Genomic DNA, 16,574 nt, shown 5'->3' with positions numbered 1-16,574 from the left:
GATAGCTGAAACAGCTGTAAGGTGGCCTTGACCCCTGCAGGAGGTTGGCCTTGAAAGCTGGCTAAAGTTCCACGGGTGTGTGATGAACAGAAATGTTTGGGGTGCTTAGATGCAAGAGTGTCTGGCAAAGCCTGACTGACTTTGCTCAAGGTCTACCATAGAAGTCTGCCTTTGGTGTTGGTGTGCCACCGGTCCCACTTACGTTTGTGGACACTAAGGAAGCATCTGGAATGTGCCAAACTGTGGATGGATGTGGAATATTGGTTTAAGATGAGTTACATTCATTTATGTTGCATTTGTTTAACTCTGATTGGTCTAATAAAGAGCTGAATGGCAAATAGCTAGGCAGGAGAGGGGCAGGCGGGATTACTAGGCAGAGAGAATAAAAGGAGAAATCTGGGGAAGGGAGCAAGGAGTGAGAAAAGGAGGAGAGGAGGACACCAGGAGCTGGTCCCCCAGCCACACAGCCAGCCACAGAGGAAGAAGGAAAGAAAGACATGTAGGAAAAATGAAGGTTAAAAATCCCAGGAGCAAAACATAGTTAAAGAGAAACGAGATATTTTAAGTTAGAAAATCTGGCTAGAAACAAGCCAAGCTAAGGCTGGGCATCAGTAAGTAAGAATAAGTCTCCATATGTTTATTTGGGAGCTGGGTGGAGTTAAAACAAAAAACCAACTCCAGATGGAAGGTCTGTAGATCTCACATTGGAGTAACAGTAATTCTCAAGGATGGCCTTCTAGATGTGGGGTGTGTCTCCCTATGTTTGTGTGGGTTCAGCTTCATTTTCTAGAGAGAACCACAGGGTTTAGGGTTCGAAGAACCAGAATGTTCTAGCTTTGCAGCCTGTATCACATTGGGAAGTGCAGTCTTGAAGCACTGTGTCTTTAGGATCCTCTCCCTGATCTTTGGGCTGTCAGAAGGGAGTCCCAAATGTGATCACTTTTGACTATTGCTTGTGTCTCTGGTCCTTGCTTGCCAGTGACTACCCGAGCCTGCTCAGAGGTTAGATACCGGAGGACAGGCATCTCGTCCTATCTAGGCCTTGGGTGTAGAGGGGACGATCCCAGCCTGTTTCATCACTGCATTCCCCACTGCCCTTTGGGCACTCTTGCTGGAAGCCAATCAGGAAGCGGCCCTGAGCAGCATGGCAGACTGTTAAAGGAGATGGCAGCGCCCCTTGGGCTCCCTGTTGCCCATCACAGAAACCAGCACCGAGGGCTGTTCCCCTTAGGATGCTGCTGCTTTCCCTCTCAAGACCACTGCACACAGTGTGGGTGCCGTGGCAAGGACCACCAGGCCGGTAGCCAGCACATCCCAGACAGTAAACCTCGACTTCAGCTGCCCTGGAATCAGCAATCAGCGGCTTTCTGGTTACAAACAAGCGGAGACATTTGGAGGAAGATTGGAGAAATGTGAATATGGGTGTAAATGTAACAAATGTCCCTAAATGTAACAAAATGTCACTAAATGTACGTGTTCCTCAAGGTGTTTAGATTTGTGGATAACTGGGAAATCTGATGCTTATCCCCAAACGATTCAGCCAGGTCATCAGTAGGGAAACAGCACCTGTGAGTGATGTTGATGGAGGGGGTAGGCGCATGGGTGTTTTTCGTGTGTGTGTGTGTGTGTGTGTGTGTGTGTGTGTGTGTGTGTGTGTTGGCTGAAAAAGATTAAACAACACCAAAACCTTGGGGGTAAAGTCTCCTGAAGATACGGTTTAAAGTTTAAAGTTCTAGTCCCTTCCGTTCCTGTGGGTCAGGAGGGCCAGGCAATGCCAGCATGGATATTTATTTAAACAGCTCCCAGGATTCCCGACATGGAAGCCTTGGATTTCATGGGAGATGATGGATGGAAGCAGGAAGCCCTGTTTAGCAGAACCAGGAGCCTAGCACCAAAGTCAGTCCCTTGAGTGCCAACTCCTGCTACCCTCACCCCAGCTCGGGGTGGAACCCCAGACCTTTGTAAGTCCCCAGACTTTAGCACAACTGACTCCATGATCAAAGTACCACTCAGACCATAAAAGTCAGCACAGCACCGCCTGCTAAAAAGAAAACAGAGCTAATCCATCGAAGTCCATAGTTCTGGGAAAGTCTGGATGTGCTAACCTTGCCTTTGGCCTCTGTAGTTCTGCTTCTGGCTAACCGTTCTTGTTAACTGAAGTATCTCAGCCCAGGATATGGTTTTTGTGCTTAAAAGCTCACCCTGAGAAAGTCTTCAGGCCACACTGGGGTCCCGAACACCCAGTGTAGTCGCTGGCTGGCTAATAAAGACTTTCGATTGGCTTAAAGCCATGTCTGAGCAGTATTCTCTGGTGGGTACCCCACAACAGGGCAGCACCCTGCGTTCAGCGGGGCAAATGTCCACACCCTGTCCCTTCCTTCTTGCTCCAGGAACAGATAACTGTCCAGACATGACATCTTTGCTTGGGTTGTTCCTGTGCTTCAAATGCCCTCCCTTTTTTCCCTCCCAATCTCTGTTCCTCCATCAGCACAGTCAATGCATACCATCTTCACACATGTTCTTCCAGGGAGCCTTCCCAAGACAGGGTCAGTGAGCCTGTTCACATGCATGGTTTGGGGCTCACTGTGTGGCTTCCAAGCGTTTCTGGAAGGGATTTCTGTGCTACCAACCGAGGCAATTCTCAGTGTTCTCACAAGTTTCCTCATCTACCGTTTCGGGTTGTACTGTCTTGTAGAGGATTCTTTTCGCCTCCAGTCTAGCAATTCACAACATCAGAGATGGATCCCTGCAATCTGGTTTCCTAATCAACAACAATAAACCTCCCCGCCAACCTGCAATGGGAATGGGATGAGCGTGGTGGCTGTTCTTGGTTGTCCACTTGACCATATGTGGAATTAACTGAAACCCAAGTGGCTGGGCACACCTGTGAGGGTGTTTCTTAATTAATTCATTCGAAGTGTGAAGACTCACTTTTAATCCTGATCTTTTGAGATGGGAAGATCCACCTTTAATCTGGGCCACACCTTCTGCTAGCAACCTCTATGAAGGACACAGAAGAAAGCAGCTTGCTCTCAGTGCCGGCTTGTGCTTTCTTCTGCTGACAAGTCCATTCCTGCACTGACATCAGAGCCTCCTTCTTTGGAGGTCTGGAATATACTGCAGGCCAGCTGAGACAGCCAGCCTAGTGAATTGAACAACTCCTAGATTTCTGGCCTTTCCTTTGGTAGACAGCCATTGTTGGACTAACTGAACCTAGCCTGTCACCCGTCCATCCTAATAAATCCCTCCTCCTTTCTCCCTCCACATATTCATTCCATAAATTCTGTTCCTCTAGAGAACTCTAATACAGTGCAAAACAAATGCCATTTTCAGCCACCGTGATTTAGGGCTTGTTACAGCAGTACGTGATTTAGGGCTTGTTAGCTCCCCCCAACTGATGATGTCATTTCCAGTCTCATAATCTCACATAGGAATTCATAACACAACAAAGTATGTAAGCAGCAATTCATAGAATTCTCTTGGCCAATGATGTGCTAATCTGCACGGTAACCATGCCCCTATCTTTACCCTTGGTGATGCAAGTCTCTTGCTGGAGATGCTCTAAAGCTCCCCTCTGCAAGGAGGTCCAGATGTCAACGCCTGTGATCTCTTAACAGCTCTTACTGGTGTCGAGGAAAACCTGGAAGCCCACTGTCCTCAACCTGTAGAGATGGTCCCTGGACAAACATGGTCTCTTTAGCCTCCTGTCTCGGGGCTGACTTGGTCCTAAGTCCACCTCTTCTTCGACAGGATCAACAACGCACACTGAAGTATAACTAAGGAAAGTTCTGCTCTTGAAGTTCGCCTGGATGGGATGGAAGACAGGTGGGGAGAGGGTGCCAGTGCCCTTGGACTTTGTGCATCCTTGGAGGGTATACGCTGAGAGGGAGGTCAGAGCCACGGCTGCCTTATTCACTAGAACCCAGTGCCCCTTCAGGTCTTCCAGTTCTTGGCATATGTCTCAAAGCCTTCAGATGCTTGAGACAATGGATTTCCAGTTTCCTTCACCTGGTGGGTCCCAGCTGAAAGCAGTGTGGATCCGTTGACATGATCACAGTTGGGCAGAGGGCTGGGATGGTCCCCGTGGAGACCTCAGGAGGCTCCAGGTCTCTTCCTGCTACTAAGTTTCTAGGGTTTGCTGTTTCTCTGAGCACTTTGGACAGCTCCAGTCCCAGAGTTGTTCTCCGGAGTGCTTTGCTCTCCCAAGGCTGCGCATTTACCTCACTTCTGCATGTCCAGAGGCCCACCGTTGCTATAGGTTTGCAGTTCACACAGCTCCTTCGGATCTCCTGCTTCCTCAGTTCAGACAAACTGGCCAGTCATGGAGAATCATGAGTCCTAGAGACGTGAAGAATGTGTCCTGGTCTACACTGCAAGTTGGTACCAGAGCAGGCTGGAGCCTGGACCTCCAGACCTTATGGCTAGTTTCCCATCTGCTTTACTATATAGTTCTAAGTAAGAACAAACAAGGACAGTTTCATTCTAAGGCTCAGGTGGACATATGTGTATATATATGTATATATATACACATCCTGATTGTTGGCTCCACTGGCATATTACAACAAGGCTCTGAACCTCTATGAGCAGGGTCCTGCGTCCCCCTGGAAGCCGCCTGGCCCATGGCTGCTGAGAAACCTGGGGAATTAGGAGGAGCTGCACAGGTCTAGCCTGGTACTGTCCTTCATTTCTCACGGTGCACGACTGGATGATGATGGCCCAGAAGTTCTTCACAGTAAACACGTGGCAGCTGGTGGCCTGGGGGACTCATCTGGTTCAGATTTTCATAATTGGACTCCTGAGCCTGGGACCTGCAGACAGGAGGAAACTGACTTACCACCCAGGTCAAGGAGGACACCATGTGGGAGGCAATGGAGCCAGATCCAGCAAGGCTGATTAACGCAGGACAGGGAGGTGCTGCAGGTGACAGCGTCCCTAACCATGCTCATCATCTCCTGCAAAAATCCCAACCCAGCTCCATGCCCCCAGTGTCCCCAGTGTCCCCAGGTCTGACTGCTTTCCAGATGCCCACACCTCCAACCTCCCATCATCTGTTCTAAGCACACACCCTTCCCTTACTCTCTCTTCCCTCCTCATCTTTGTGACCAGGGCTTGACTCCAACCTTAAGTGTCCTCTTTCCCTCCCTGACCCTCAGAGAGGCCCTTCCCTTGGTTGCTGTCAGAACAGAAGAAAACAAAGCCTCCTGGGTCTCCCTCCAGGACCTGTCTGCTCAAATGCGACCTCTCACACAGCACCCAAAAGCATTCTGACTTCCACGTCACTCAGACTCACCTCCAGCCTTGCCTGCCCACCCCACAGTTCCATGTCCTCCTCATGCCTCCCTCCCACAGCCCACCTGACCTTTGTACTTGCAATTTCCATCCCTGGGATGTGTACACACACACACACACACACACACACACACACACACACACACCACCTTGGCCTCCCTAGGCTCCAGCCTCCAGCGTGCTCTCTTCAGGGCTGTGTCTTCAGACAAAGTATCCTGATCTCAAGGAGTCACAGCCAACTGGCCACACACTGGGGCTCTGCATCATCACCAGGGCCAATTCCTGTTACAACTCAACAATCTAAAAACGGTCTTGCTAAGTGCTTGTGAAAAACTGCACACCTTGGAGTGCAAGTTTGGATTTTTTTTTCTGTCTCTTTAGCATCCAAATGATTTCCTGCCATATTCCTTATTCAGTAAGTATTTGTAGGTGTCTGAACTACATAGTGTGATTTTGGTCATATTCTGCATCAATAAAGGAAATAAATGGATGACAAATTGTCAAGACCTGAGCAGGCAGTTGGGAAGAGTTGGGTCCCTCAGCCAGCACCAGGCAGAGTACTCTAGCATCAAGTTCTTTCTCCTTCAACATGGGCCTTTACTAGAGGAAAGAATGGACACCCAGTTAATGTCTTTTTAGACCCCTCATCTAAGTCAGGTTCTTGGTGAGTTTGTTTGGAAAGCAGAGCTAAACCTGGGAGAATGAGTCTTCCTACCACAGTATCCTTACAGGGCTAGCTTTTCTAGAACGCTGGGAGAAACAGGAGGCAACAGCTTGGTGGTATTAACTTTTAGGGTCGTAGATACCAAGCTCCTTGTGTGTTGAGTTGGGTAACAAGCCAGCCTGGCCTACTCTGTTCTGAGAATGGTGTGCGGGATGGAGCTGCAGGGTACTTTGGGTATGACACAGGCCCTGATCCAGCCTACTGCCCTAACCTTGTCCCAGGTCTATTCTTTCCCCTCCTACTACAAGTTCTGAGAAACTAGCATCCCTGGGCCAATGAGACAAGGCATGAGTGGGGTAGGAAGGGCAGCAATAGCACTTACCGTGGAGGGGTGTCCTGAGTGACCAGGTGATCTGTGTGAGGGATACAGAGAAAGAGCAGGTGTGATTTTACATTGTCAACTCCAACCTACATACATGTCAGCCGCACGCTCTACTGCGTGACGTGGTCCCCACCCCACTGCGAGCAGGGGTCCCCAGGAGATGTGCAACAGGCTGCAGATGGACAGCTAGCCAAAGTGACTATGAAGCCTGAATCCCGTAGACGAATAGGAGTTAACTGGTGGGTTAAGGGGATGTGGTCCAGCAGAGCAAAACCACCTTTCTGAGGGAGGACCATGAAATGCAACATGTTCCTTAAGTCTGAGAGACCAGCAAGAACGGCAGGGTCACAGTAAGATTAGCAGCTGAGCAATTTCATCCCTGGAGAGTTTGAGGCTAATGTTCCTCATCTGGAAGAACCGAAAGGCTCTGAGAAAGTCTCTCCCTCTCCGGGGTGCTCATCAAGCAGACACCCTAGCAAGGGCTGGGATGCAGTGTGGAGAGGCTTTCTAAAAGTGCGAGTTCCCCGGCCAGGTGTGCCGTTCATGTGTTCCAAGCTCCCTTGCCTTACATTTTTCTGCTTAGTTTTCGCCTCTCTTTTTAAGGCCTCAGAATAGCAAGATGTCCTCTGCCTTCTACAGTTTCTGGGGTCTGTAGGAACCTTTCTTAAGGGGCTACCGTAAAGCTCTGCTGACTCAGCCTCTTACGGGTTGGCAGGGAATCACATCCTGGCATCTTCGTGTGGCCAGCATCATGATGCATAACCTCAGGGCCTCAAGATGCTTGTTACAATGTAAGGGGAAGCCTGAGGCCTGACCTTTAGGGACACTGAGTTGTAGTGTGATGGTTAAAAACAAAAATCAAAAATCAACAGCAGCAGCAACAGCAACAAAAAGCTGCTTTACACCTGACAGGACTGGGTGGGTCACCATCTGTGTGACTGCAAAAAGCAAGCTACTTTGCAGAGCCTCGCCTTCCATGCTGTGCAAAGAGCCTCAAGCAGGTCTTGCCTCCCGGGCTCCAGGCAGAGAAGGAACTGAGCTGATTCAGGTGGAGAAAGGATGCTCTGATGGTCTGCCAGAAAGGGGGAAAAAGCCTCTGTCCTTCCCCTCGTCCCCACCCAGATCTGGGGTGCACCCACCTAGTCTTTGGCGGGTGGCGCGCACACCCAGAACACCAAGCAGCAGCAGCGCCTTGAGACCCAGCGCGCTGAGCAGGAGCGCCAGAGTGGAGGCTCCGGGGGCGCCACGGAAGCGGAACAGGTAGACGCTGGCCTCTGCGCGGCCCAGGCTATTGGCTGCCGTGCACGTGTAGCGCCCATCTCGGGTCAGCGCCGGCAGCTCGGCGGTCACCTGGTAGCCGTGACCCTGGTTCTGCTCGCTCGCTGAGCTGTTGCCCAGGGCGGGGCCGGACCAGGAGAGGGCAGGCGGGGGCTCCCCCTCGGCAGTGCAGAGTGCGCGGAAGGCGTGCGCCGGGCCTGGCAGCACCGAGATGTTGACGATCCGCGGTGCAGCTGCGGGGGAAGAAGGCGGGCGCGGGTTAACCAGCAGAGGACAGTGCCCCGGGAGCGTGAGAGAGGCTACGGTTTGATAAGGCAAGGGGTAGCGACCTCCAAACTGGAACGGTGAGGTAGTGGGGGTGCCCAGAGAGAAGAGAGGAACACCTGGGCGCCAGGCTGTCTGAGTCTTTGTCTGGATCTTATTGCAGCAGTGGCCTTAGCAAGCTATTTTTCTTCTTTGCCTCAGTTTCTCCATATGTAAATTGATGATCACAACTGTCTTTATTTTACGGGGTCACTGAGATTTGGCAAACTAATACTTGTGTTAGGGGTTAGGGTTAGATATTGCTTGGATTGCTGGGCTTTCAACTGTGTGTGACCAAAGGGTCACAACCGCAGGGAGGGGCCAATTCACGTAGTGCTCTAGGGACAAGGGATGTGCAGGGGTTGGGGGCTGGGGTGAGAAATTTTTCAGTGCAGGGGACACGTACTCCTCCTGTACCCCTTGCCAGGTTAGGATTATTGGTTGTTTTTCTCTCCTTCCTTGAGAGTTACCGGTGTTTATGAGCATCGGGACATGACCTACCCGCCCCAGTCCAGCCTTTTCTGGATCTGAATTCTGAATTTCTACCAAGTTCTCAGAGGCCTCCCTGGCACCCAGTAGGCTCTCAGGACAGGGATGCGGGGAAGTTGGGTACCACCTCCTCCGCCGCCAGCCCACCTCACCAGTCACGCGCAGCCGGACCCCGTGGCGGCTCTCATAGCGGTCGTGGGCGTCGCCAGCGAACTCCACGCGGCAGAAGTAGCGGCCACTGTCCGCCAGGGCGAGGCGCTCGACTCGCAGTGACAGGTCGTTGTGGCGCGGGTTGCCCAGCAGGCGGAAGCGGCCCTGCAGGCTCAGAGCCGTCTGGCACAGCTCGCTACCTCGCGCCGCGGTGCATCGGAATACCTGCGGGCCGGCGTACGGCTCGCCCGCGCGCCAGATGGCAGTCAGCGGCCCGTCGTAGTGGCGGTGCGGGTGTGTGAAGGTGCAGGGCAGCATCGCCGCGTCGCCCGCCTCCGCGCTCACCTCGGAGGGCACCTGCATGGACCAGCGCTGCTCCGGCACGCCTGCCGGCCAGGAACACATCAGACCTAGCCTGGGGAGACCGGGTTCCTGGCCTCTGGCGACATCTTCCCCACCCCATGCCCCGAGAGGGGCTGTAAACACTAGTACTCAGGCAGCAAGCGGTTCCTTTCGGCTGGAACCCCACTTCCTGGCTTTAGAGCCATCTCCCTCCTCTACCATGACTAAGGGAAGGGGGATGGGATGGATGTTTCTCCAGGCCCTTCTTTGGGTTTGCCTCTTTCGTGGCATGTGACCTAGTGACAGATACAACTCTTTAGCATTTCTCTCTATCAGAAACCTGTGCATTTCCCGAAACACTACGTTATCCCGTGGTTACAGGATCTTTAAGATGATAAAATCACTCACTGTGCGCCTCTGTGTTGTGCAGATCCGCCAGAGCATCTCCAGTTTTCACAAGTGATCCTAGAGATGGGCACAGATGTTACATGTTAATACACCCAGGCACGAAGAAGTTAAATAACTGGCCAAGTTGAAGCCAAATCAGTGTTCAAGTCAGAACTGCCTGCACCCACAGCCTGCATTACAGTGCCCTAAAGGCGTGAAACTGTGGATGCATTTGAAGGCAATAACGGTCTCATTTGCAGGGGAGAAACTGCGGCCCTGGAGGGGACAGTGTTTTGAAGCATACGGTTGAGTTGGTAGGAACTCAACCTTTAGTGTCAGGGTCAGCCCAAGAGGACTGTGTCCTGGGTTGGCTTCCTACATGCTAGTGTCCAGACAGGGATAGACAAGGTCAGAGTGGTAGGGGCTGTATTGCCTCCTTGCTCTGCAAGGGGCCACCTCTAGACTCACTTGCCCTATCTTCTACCCAGTGACAATTCTTCAGAATGTGAAGCTAAGGTTTGGAAGCTGAGCCCTGCCTCCAGTTTACCCAGTACTTTCAAACCACCTGGCCCCATGTTGCTGTGGCTTTGAGGATGCAGGTGCTCAGCCTCAGAGGCTTATCCCAGGGGTGGTACCTCCCCAAGAGGAGGCAGGTGACCAAACCTGCCTAGCCAGTGCCCTGGGGCACAGTGCACAAAAGGGACCTTTACAAGGAATAATTAGAATTGTATTATACACAGTTCCTTTATATACACCATGCCATCTGCCCTGAAAGCATCCAAGAGACAGAGAAAGATTGTTAGAGATGAGTAAATGAAAGCCTGCGTCAGGCAAGTAAGAAAAAGCCAGCCCATCATTCATTGTCATCGTGGTGCCCGCATCCCACCATGCTAAGCCCACTGCTCTTTGTGGTCAGTTAGCCTCACTGACCTCTCGGGTAAGAATACCCTCAGGCCACCACTGGTAGCCCATCTCCCACGGAGCCCATGCACCTGTGGGTGAACAGGGCGCCCCTGTACAGAAGCCGTCCAGATCAGCCATTGCTGCAGGAGCTTGGACGAGCCCAAGCTGGCGCTAGCGGGAGCTCATTGTGTCTACTCTTGGACTCGTTACCGTCTCCTGATGGGAAAGACTGGGTCATTCCCGTATGCCTCCCCCCTTTTCCTTTCTGCTCAAACCCTGCGCCAGGGGACCCTAGTGTGTGACTCCTGCAGAGGGGTGCACCACCTCCAGTTGAGTTCTGCTGTGGGTGCACAGCCGGAAGACCATCAAGTTAAACCACAGTTTGTTTTTCGTTTTATTTTTAATGCCCCCCCTTTTTTTTTGCTAATCTCTTGCTCTGGACAACTTGAATTACATGTTTGAATTCAAGTGGAGGGCTTGACATTTATCCTAAGTAAGAACTTGTTTGTTCAGTTGGTAGTGATCAAAGGGCTGCTTTTCAAATCTGAGAAAACGGAAGATCGTGCCGATCCAGTCAGCACTTCTAGCGGAAGAGTCTCAAGAGTTTCCTCAGGTCTGTCTGTCTGTTGTCTGTCTCTCTGACAACGTAGTTCAAGCTGGCCTGGAATTCACTGTATATTCCAATCTGACTCCAACTTCGTCAGCTCCTTGCTGCAGCCTCTTGAGTGCTGGGCTACAGGCATGTACTACTTATTCCAGCATGTACTACTATTCCAGCATGTACTACTATGCTCTTCTGGGTTTTGTTGTTGTTGCTGTTGAGATGGGGGTCCCACTATGTAGTCCCAACAGGTCTTGGACTTGCAGTCCTCCTGCCTCATCTTCCTAGAAGCTGGGATTATGGGTGTGCACCCTCAGCTCCTACCTCAGTTTCCCTGTGCTGCCTACCCTCTGTGACCTTTTTTTGATCTTTGCATCTTATGAGCTCCTGGGGTCAGGCAGTGATTGCCCACAATTGTCTGCTATTGTGCATTCATGGACCCAGCAAACGTCTATTGGATACTTCCGCAGTATCCAATATGAGCCGCAGAGACAGAGATGGACAGGATACCCCGTCAGCCCTGCTGGAGCTAGATGGAGAAGGATCAGTGAACATGTAATTACGGGGCACTCTGCCAGGTGCTCTCTGATGGATCCAAACAATGTTGCCTTTGTCTGGATGTGGTTCCCAGCCCACTTTCACTCACAGGCGCCCTCCCATTCAGCCCCTGTTCTCTGGAATTAGCCCTGCCAGAATATTCTTCTCTGAGCCCCCAAGCCTGGCTCTGGCATCTCTCCCCTGTACCCTGGGATGAAAGGGGGTCAGGTTGTCAGGAGGATGGGGGCTGGTGTAGAGAGTATACAGGGATTATGTATAGCAGACATGGATGGCGGAACCCATCACAGAGGAGGTGCCTGTGTGCAGAGACCAGAGAATGTAAGTAATTCCACAAGACCTGGTGCAACAGGGGAACCGAGCCATAAGGTGTGACACCCGGAACACATGGCAGTGTGGGCCTATACCTCAAGCATGCAGGAAGAGGAGTCCTGGGAATCCAGGCCACTCTTAGCTACATGGGGAGTTCAAGACACATGGACCCCTGTCTCAGAAAGCTGGAAAAAGAAAGAATGAGTCATGGACATCACAGGGGCAGAGAAAGCATGATGGGACAGGGAGGCCAAACTACTGAAGAATGGGGGTTTATAGGGAGCCATTCCTCATCTCATTTAAAACACAACAGCCCACTGAGACGCCACCATTAATTAGCCCATTAGAGAGAAGAGGAACTGGGGCTTGTAGAGCCCAAAGTGACTTGGCTAGCTCAGTTGGCGACCAACTAGTAGCAGAGACTCGGCTTGCCCTGGATGGTTTTTCCTCCCTTATTTATATTCCTGTCTTAACCTCCGTGCTCAGTTGCTTAAGAACAGTTGTAAAATAGTCTCTCTTGTTCCCCATGGAAAAATCCTCGGTTTATTTGATCAAGAAAAAATAACGTAAGCTGCATAGGAACAATTTTAAAGTCCAGAGAGAACCAGCTTTTTAAAAGGCTGCAGTAGTATTTTAATGCAGTATTTTAAATGCAGTAAAATACAGCTTCCCCTTGCTACTTCCCCAGCCTTCTATGCGGACTGCACAACACATTCAGATGCCTTTTTAGCTCACACAGGAGGTCTGCAACGCCTCTCCACCGGCTCTTCACCTACTCATTGCCCGTCACGCCTGCGGCCGGTGATAGCCCGTCACGCCTGCGGCCGGTGATAGCAACATTTAAGGTTTTTAAAGGTAAAAGTTCCCAAAAGGGGAGAGGGCTTGCAATTGCCTTGAAGTTTGGGGGGAAATTCCCCTAGCTACTCACTGCCACGATGAACTCTGCAATAACACAGCAATGCCAAAAGTGGGCAGAGGCAGCTAGAATCCCAGGTAGGCTTGTAGTGAGGGCTCTGTTGCCTGGGCAGGCACGCTGGTGGTGCGTTACTTCAGGCAGCTTTGCTGTGAGAAAATGGTAACAGAGGCTTAGCTTGGTCGCTCTGAGGTCAGGCAACATGCCCCTGTGAATCCCACCCGGATCTGTATTCTGCTGTGGAGTATTCTAAAATGGGACCTGAACGGCAGAGCCAGCTGGTGTTGCTCCATCTTGGCTCCCATTAGCAGATATGGGCTTCTTGCTGAGTGGATTGAAAAGAGCGATGCTTGAACTCTCACCCACCCAGAGGACTCAAGGTGAAGGTGAGCAGTCCTTAGCAGGTATTGTCCAGAGAACAAAGACATTTGCTTTGGCAGAGATTCTAGCTCCTGGCAACCTGCGACATTTGCCATTGCCGCTAGCACCTCTTGACTGCTGGCTAAGAAGTGGCCAGGATGACTCCTGACTGGGATCACTGAGCTTTCTGTGGAGTCTCTCTGTCTGCCTTGTGTCTGGCAACTTCCAGGGTCAATGGGAAGCCCACATTCTTCTTGTTGCTCAAAGTATCAGCCTCCAGCGGTGGCCATCAAGGATGGTGGGAGCATGTCAGCTTTGGCATAGTTGAACCTAGGTGACCACCCCCACTCTGGTAAGGAAAACATACACTGAAAAGCTAAGAAGTGGCTTCTGTCTGTAAGGTCATTTAAGGTAGCGAGGAATGGTAGCTGACGTTCACCGAGCCTGGAAGGAGTCCATGGACACAGTGAAATCACGGAGCAGAAATGATGTAGTAAATGCACTGTTTACAATAGGAAAGCTATAGTCATGACTCACCAGGACCTTGTATCAGGCTAGGTGACAGGTGCTCCGCTAAAAGGTGCCCTGGGACTGAAGAGGCCAACCTATAGTGCCATTCGGGGAGGAGTAGACCCGGAGGGTTCTGACTCATCATGACCCTGCATGGGGCTGTGGAGCAAGTGTACCAGATGAAAGTTCATTCTCCTCAATGTTGTCTTGTTTCAATGGCATATCCCTTGGATGGAGAGGCAGGGTCTCCAGCCCTGGCTCCGAAGTTGTCAGTGGGACCTTAGGCAAGACTCTATGCTTGTTGAGTTGCTAGATCCTCCACGAAATACTGTTTCTGGATGTTTACTCAAGTGGCTAAACCTAAAATTCTGGCTGACGGGGCATGCCAGTTCTCACTGCCATGATATTCCTTCCAGAGACACGGTCAGTTCATGGTGATGACTGCCCACCTGGCATTATCTTTCCCCAGCTTTTAAAATGTATGGTCCTACTCCTTAGGAGGCTGAAGCAGGGAGATCTTAAGTTGAAGGCCAGCCTAGGCTGCGTAGTAAGTCCCAAGCCAACTGGGTTTGTACGGTAAGACTCTCAAACAACCAAGAAAGTAATTAAGAAAAAAAATCGAAATAAATCTTAAAGCCTAATTTGGGTAAATTGACAGTACATAAAATATTTTAGAACTATGTCTAGTTAAGAACTTTTAGGTACTTAAGAGTAAGCCACTAGCTAACCAGTAAACAGCTGCACAGCTGTGCACCACGAGGCCCACTGGTGCTCCCTGTGTGGCCCTCAAAGTGGCCACATCCTTATGATTGTGGTACAGCTGAGGAAATGCAACACACTATTCATCAAGCAGGAAGGGAAAGGAACCCGGCAGCCCAGGGTGGGCAAGGAGTATTGAAACTGGATCAGAATCGGAAACCTTTGCTTCGGCCGCAGCTGGCCAACGATTTCCACCAGTCCCACGGTGAGAAAGGAGGCAGGATTTGCTGGGAGTCTGTGTTGACCATCTGTGAGGTGCTGGACACAGTCACACTCATTGCTTAGCAGATTGTGGTGGAATCCCTACAGGCACTACTCGAGCATCTTTTGATGCTTCCCTAATGGTTGCATTAAAGGCCTGAGCCTCCAGGAGGGATGGCATCATGCCAGGAGAACTGGAAGCCATCAAAGACTGGAGCTCCTGTCCCCTCTCCAGTGCTAACATTTCTAATGGACCTGGAACCAGCCTGAAGGGCACAGTTATTGGTGAGGAGCGCTTTCCCTCAGAACCACCTGGGCATGCTAGCAGGGGCGTTCTCAAGAGCGACCAGAGTGGTGGTCTCTCAGGCATTGTGGCACCCAAAGGGCAAGATTTGGAGGTGAAAAGCTATGTCCGGCCTAGTCATCAAACTTTGCCAACAGGCAGCAGGTCTCTGGGGTATGCAGCTCTTCACGGACCTCATCCTTCCTGGCTCTCCTGCCCTTCAGCTCACTCTAGCCATTATGTCTTTGACATTGTAGATGGCAGAGCAGCTGGTCAGTGGAGAAAAGTCGAGAGGAGGAAGATGTGGGTAGCAGGAATTCTGTTCCTTAATGACAGACCTAGAAGGTTCCGGAATGGGTGAGTCTTAGGGGTGTGAGAGCAAGGCCTAGTTAGTCTCCATCTCTTTTCAGGGATCCCCTTCAGTTCTGTTTCTCCAGCCACGTGGGTGTGATGTGGTTGTGGCTGTCTCAGTCACCTGAGATGATGGAGAGAGAGGCAGAGACACAGGCTGATCCTGGCAGCAGCCAGTGCCCACCATAGGATGTTGTCCCTATCCTGGGGGGTTCTTGTTCTACTCTGCTTTGGTCCTCCTGAGTAGAACTTCCTCAGTTGAGCAGACTTTATCACAATGCTTGCTGGGAACAGAAAAGACTTCTCATTCATCCTTTCCATTTCCTTCTGGCCTCCATGATCTCGGTGACAGGGACCAATTCTATAGGGCTTATGAGAGTTAGACAATTGGCCTGCTCATAGCTCGTGGATACCAGGGCTGGTATCCGAAGTTTGCACCAGATATCAATTTCCGAGTCCTTAGCAATTCACACATCTGCCAGTCCAGGTCGGACTAATTAACCCCTTAGATCCCACCCTCACAGAAAGATTTCTGAGTCGGAGCCCTGAGGAAGAAACAGCCCTGACTGAACCCCGTCTCTGCCACTGTGGGATGGCAGGATGTGAGTCCGGGGGGAAGAGAGCTGAAGCCACACACACTGAGGTTCATCTGAGTGACTACTCAGAATGCCATGACGTCAGCATGGGGCACAAGGTGGTTATGCTTGCGATGGCGTAGACACTTTTTAGAAGGGGTTTTGAGAGAGATGTCCCAGACTGGGGTTGGGGAAAAGAACTGCTTGGGAGAGAAGGGCTTCTGAGTTTTGTCCACGACACTCTCAATTCCCCGGGCATTGGCATCTCTTGAGATGGTGACTGGCAATGTTGGGTCCTGGGTCTTGCTGCCTGATATTCTGATTCTGCAGGCCATGGACAGAGGCAAAGAATTTGCATTTTAACTCCTGTGTTCCCCTGATTCTGAATCAGGTAGACCCAGCATCCTTTGAGAAGCCCTGTTCCCAGGGAAGAGTTTCCACTCACCCCACAGTGTTCCCGCTAGGACGTTAATGCAGCCTCTCTCCTTGGTCTGATTCTCCACATAGAGCCATCCTCATCCTTGTCCCTGCACACCACACGCTTGTGGCTTCCTTGTTTCTCCTTGTTCCAGGGGCAGTTGGGTGACAGTAACACCCAAAGTCTGTCCAGAGCCGGCGCCTTCTTCCTCATTTTAGAGATTTATTCCCCTCATAGCAACCGATAGGGATGTGGTCTTTGTATAGTGGTGAACACTGAGCTGCACGAAATCAGGGCACTGCCCCAAGTCACTTAGAAACCCAAGACAAGGCCAAGATTTGGTCCTCTGCCCTCTGTTCCCACAGCCCTCTAATGTGTAGCTTTCCTCCTGCGCAGACCTGGAGGCTATCAGCAAACTCAGCTGCTAATTTCGAGGGGAGAAGACTGCAGTGGAGGCTTTCTCTATTCCGGGTCAGAGTAAATAGGGGAACTCACCCATCTGGAGGACACATGCCAAGCAGGCCAGGAGCTGGATGGACCCTTCCATGC

At 51.2% G+C, this 16,574-nt stretch overlaps 1 protein-coding gene across 1 annotated transcript; it reads right to left on the bottom strand.

Moving 5' to 3' along the window:
* Positions 1-1,772: 1,772 nt before the first annotated feature.
* Positions 1,773-16,574, bottom strand: Siglec15 (sialic acid binding Ig like lectin 15). The gene is made up of 6 exons (XM_048419472.3): positions 16,521-16,574; positions 9,306-9,362; positions 8,558-8,941; positions 7,475-7,846; positions 6,336-6,366; positions 1,773-4,808 (listed from the first exon to the last, which is right to left on the bottom strand). The coding sequence occupies exons 1-6, from the start codon at positions 16,570-16,572 to the stop codon at positions 4,682-4,684; spliced, it is 1,023 nt and encodes a 340-aa protein (XP_048275429.3). The 5' UTR covers positions 16,573-16,574; the 3' UTR covers positions 1,773-4,681.

This window comes from Myodes glareolus, chromosome 13 (genome assembly GCF_982192425.1).
Source record: "Myodes glareolus chromosome 13, mMyoGla1.1, whole genome shotgun sequence".
In the NCBI taxonomy this organism is placed as follows: Eukaryota; Metazoa; Chordata; class Mammalia; order Rodentia; family Cricetidae; genus Myodes; species Myodes glareolus.
This window is presented reverse-complemented; position numbering and strand designations above follow the sequence as displayed.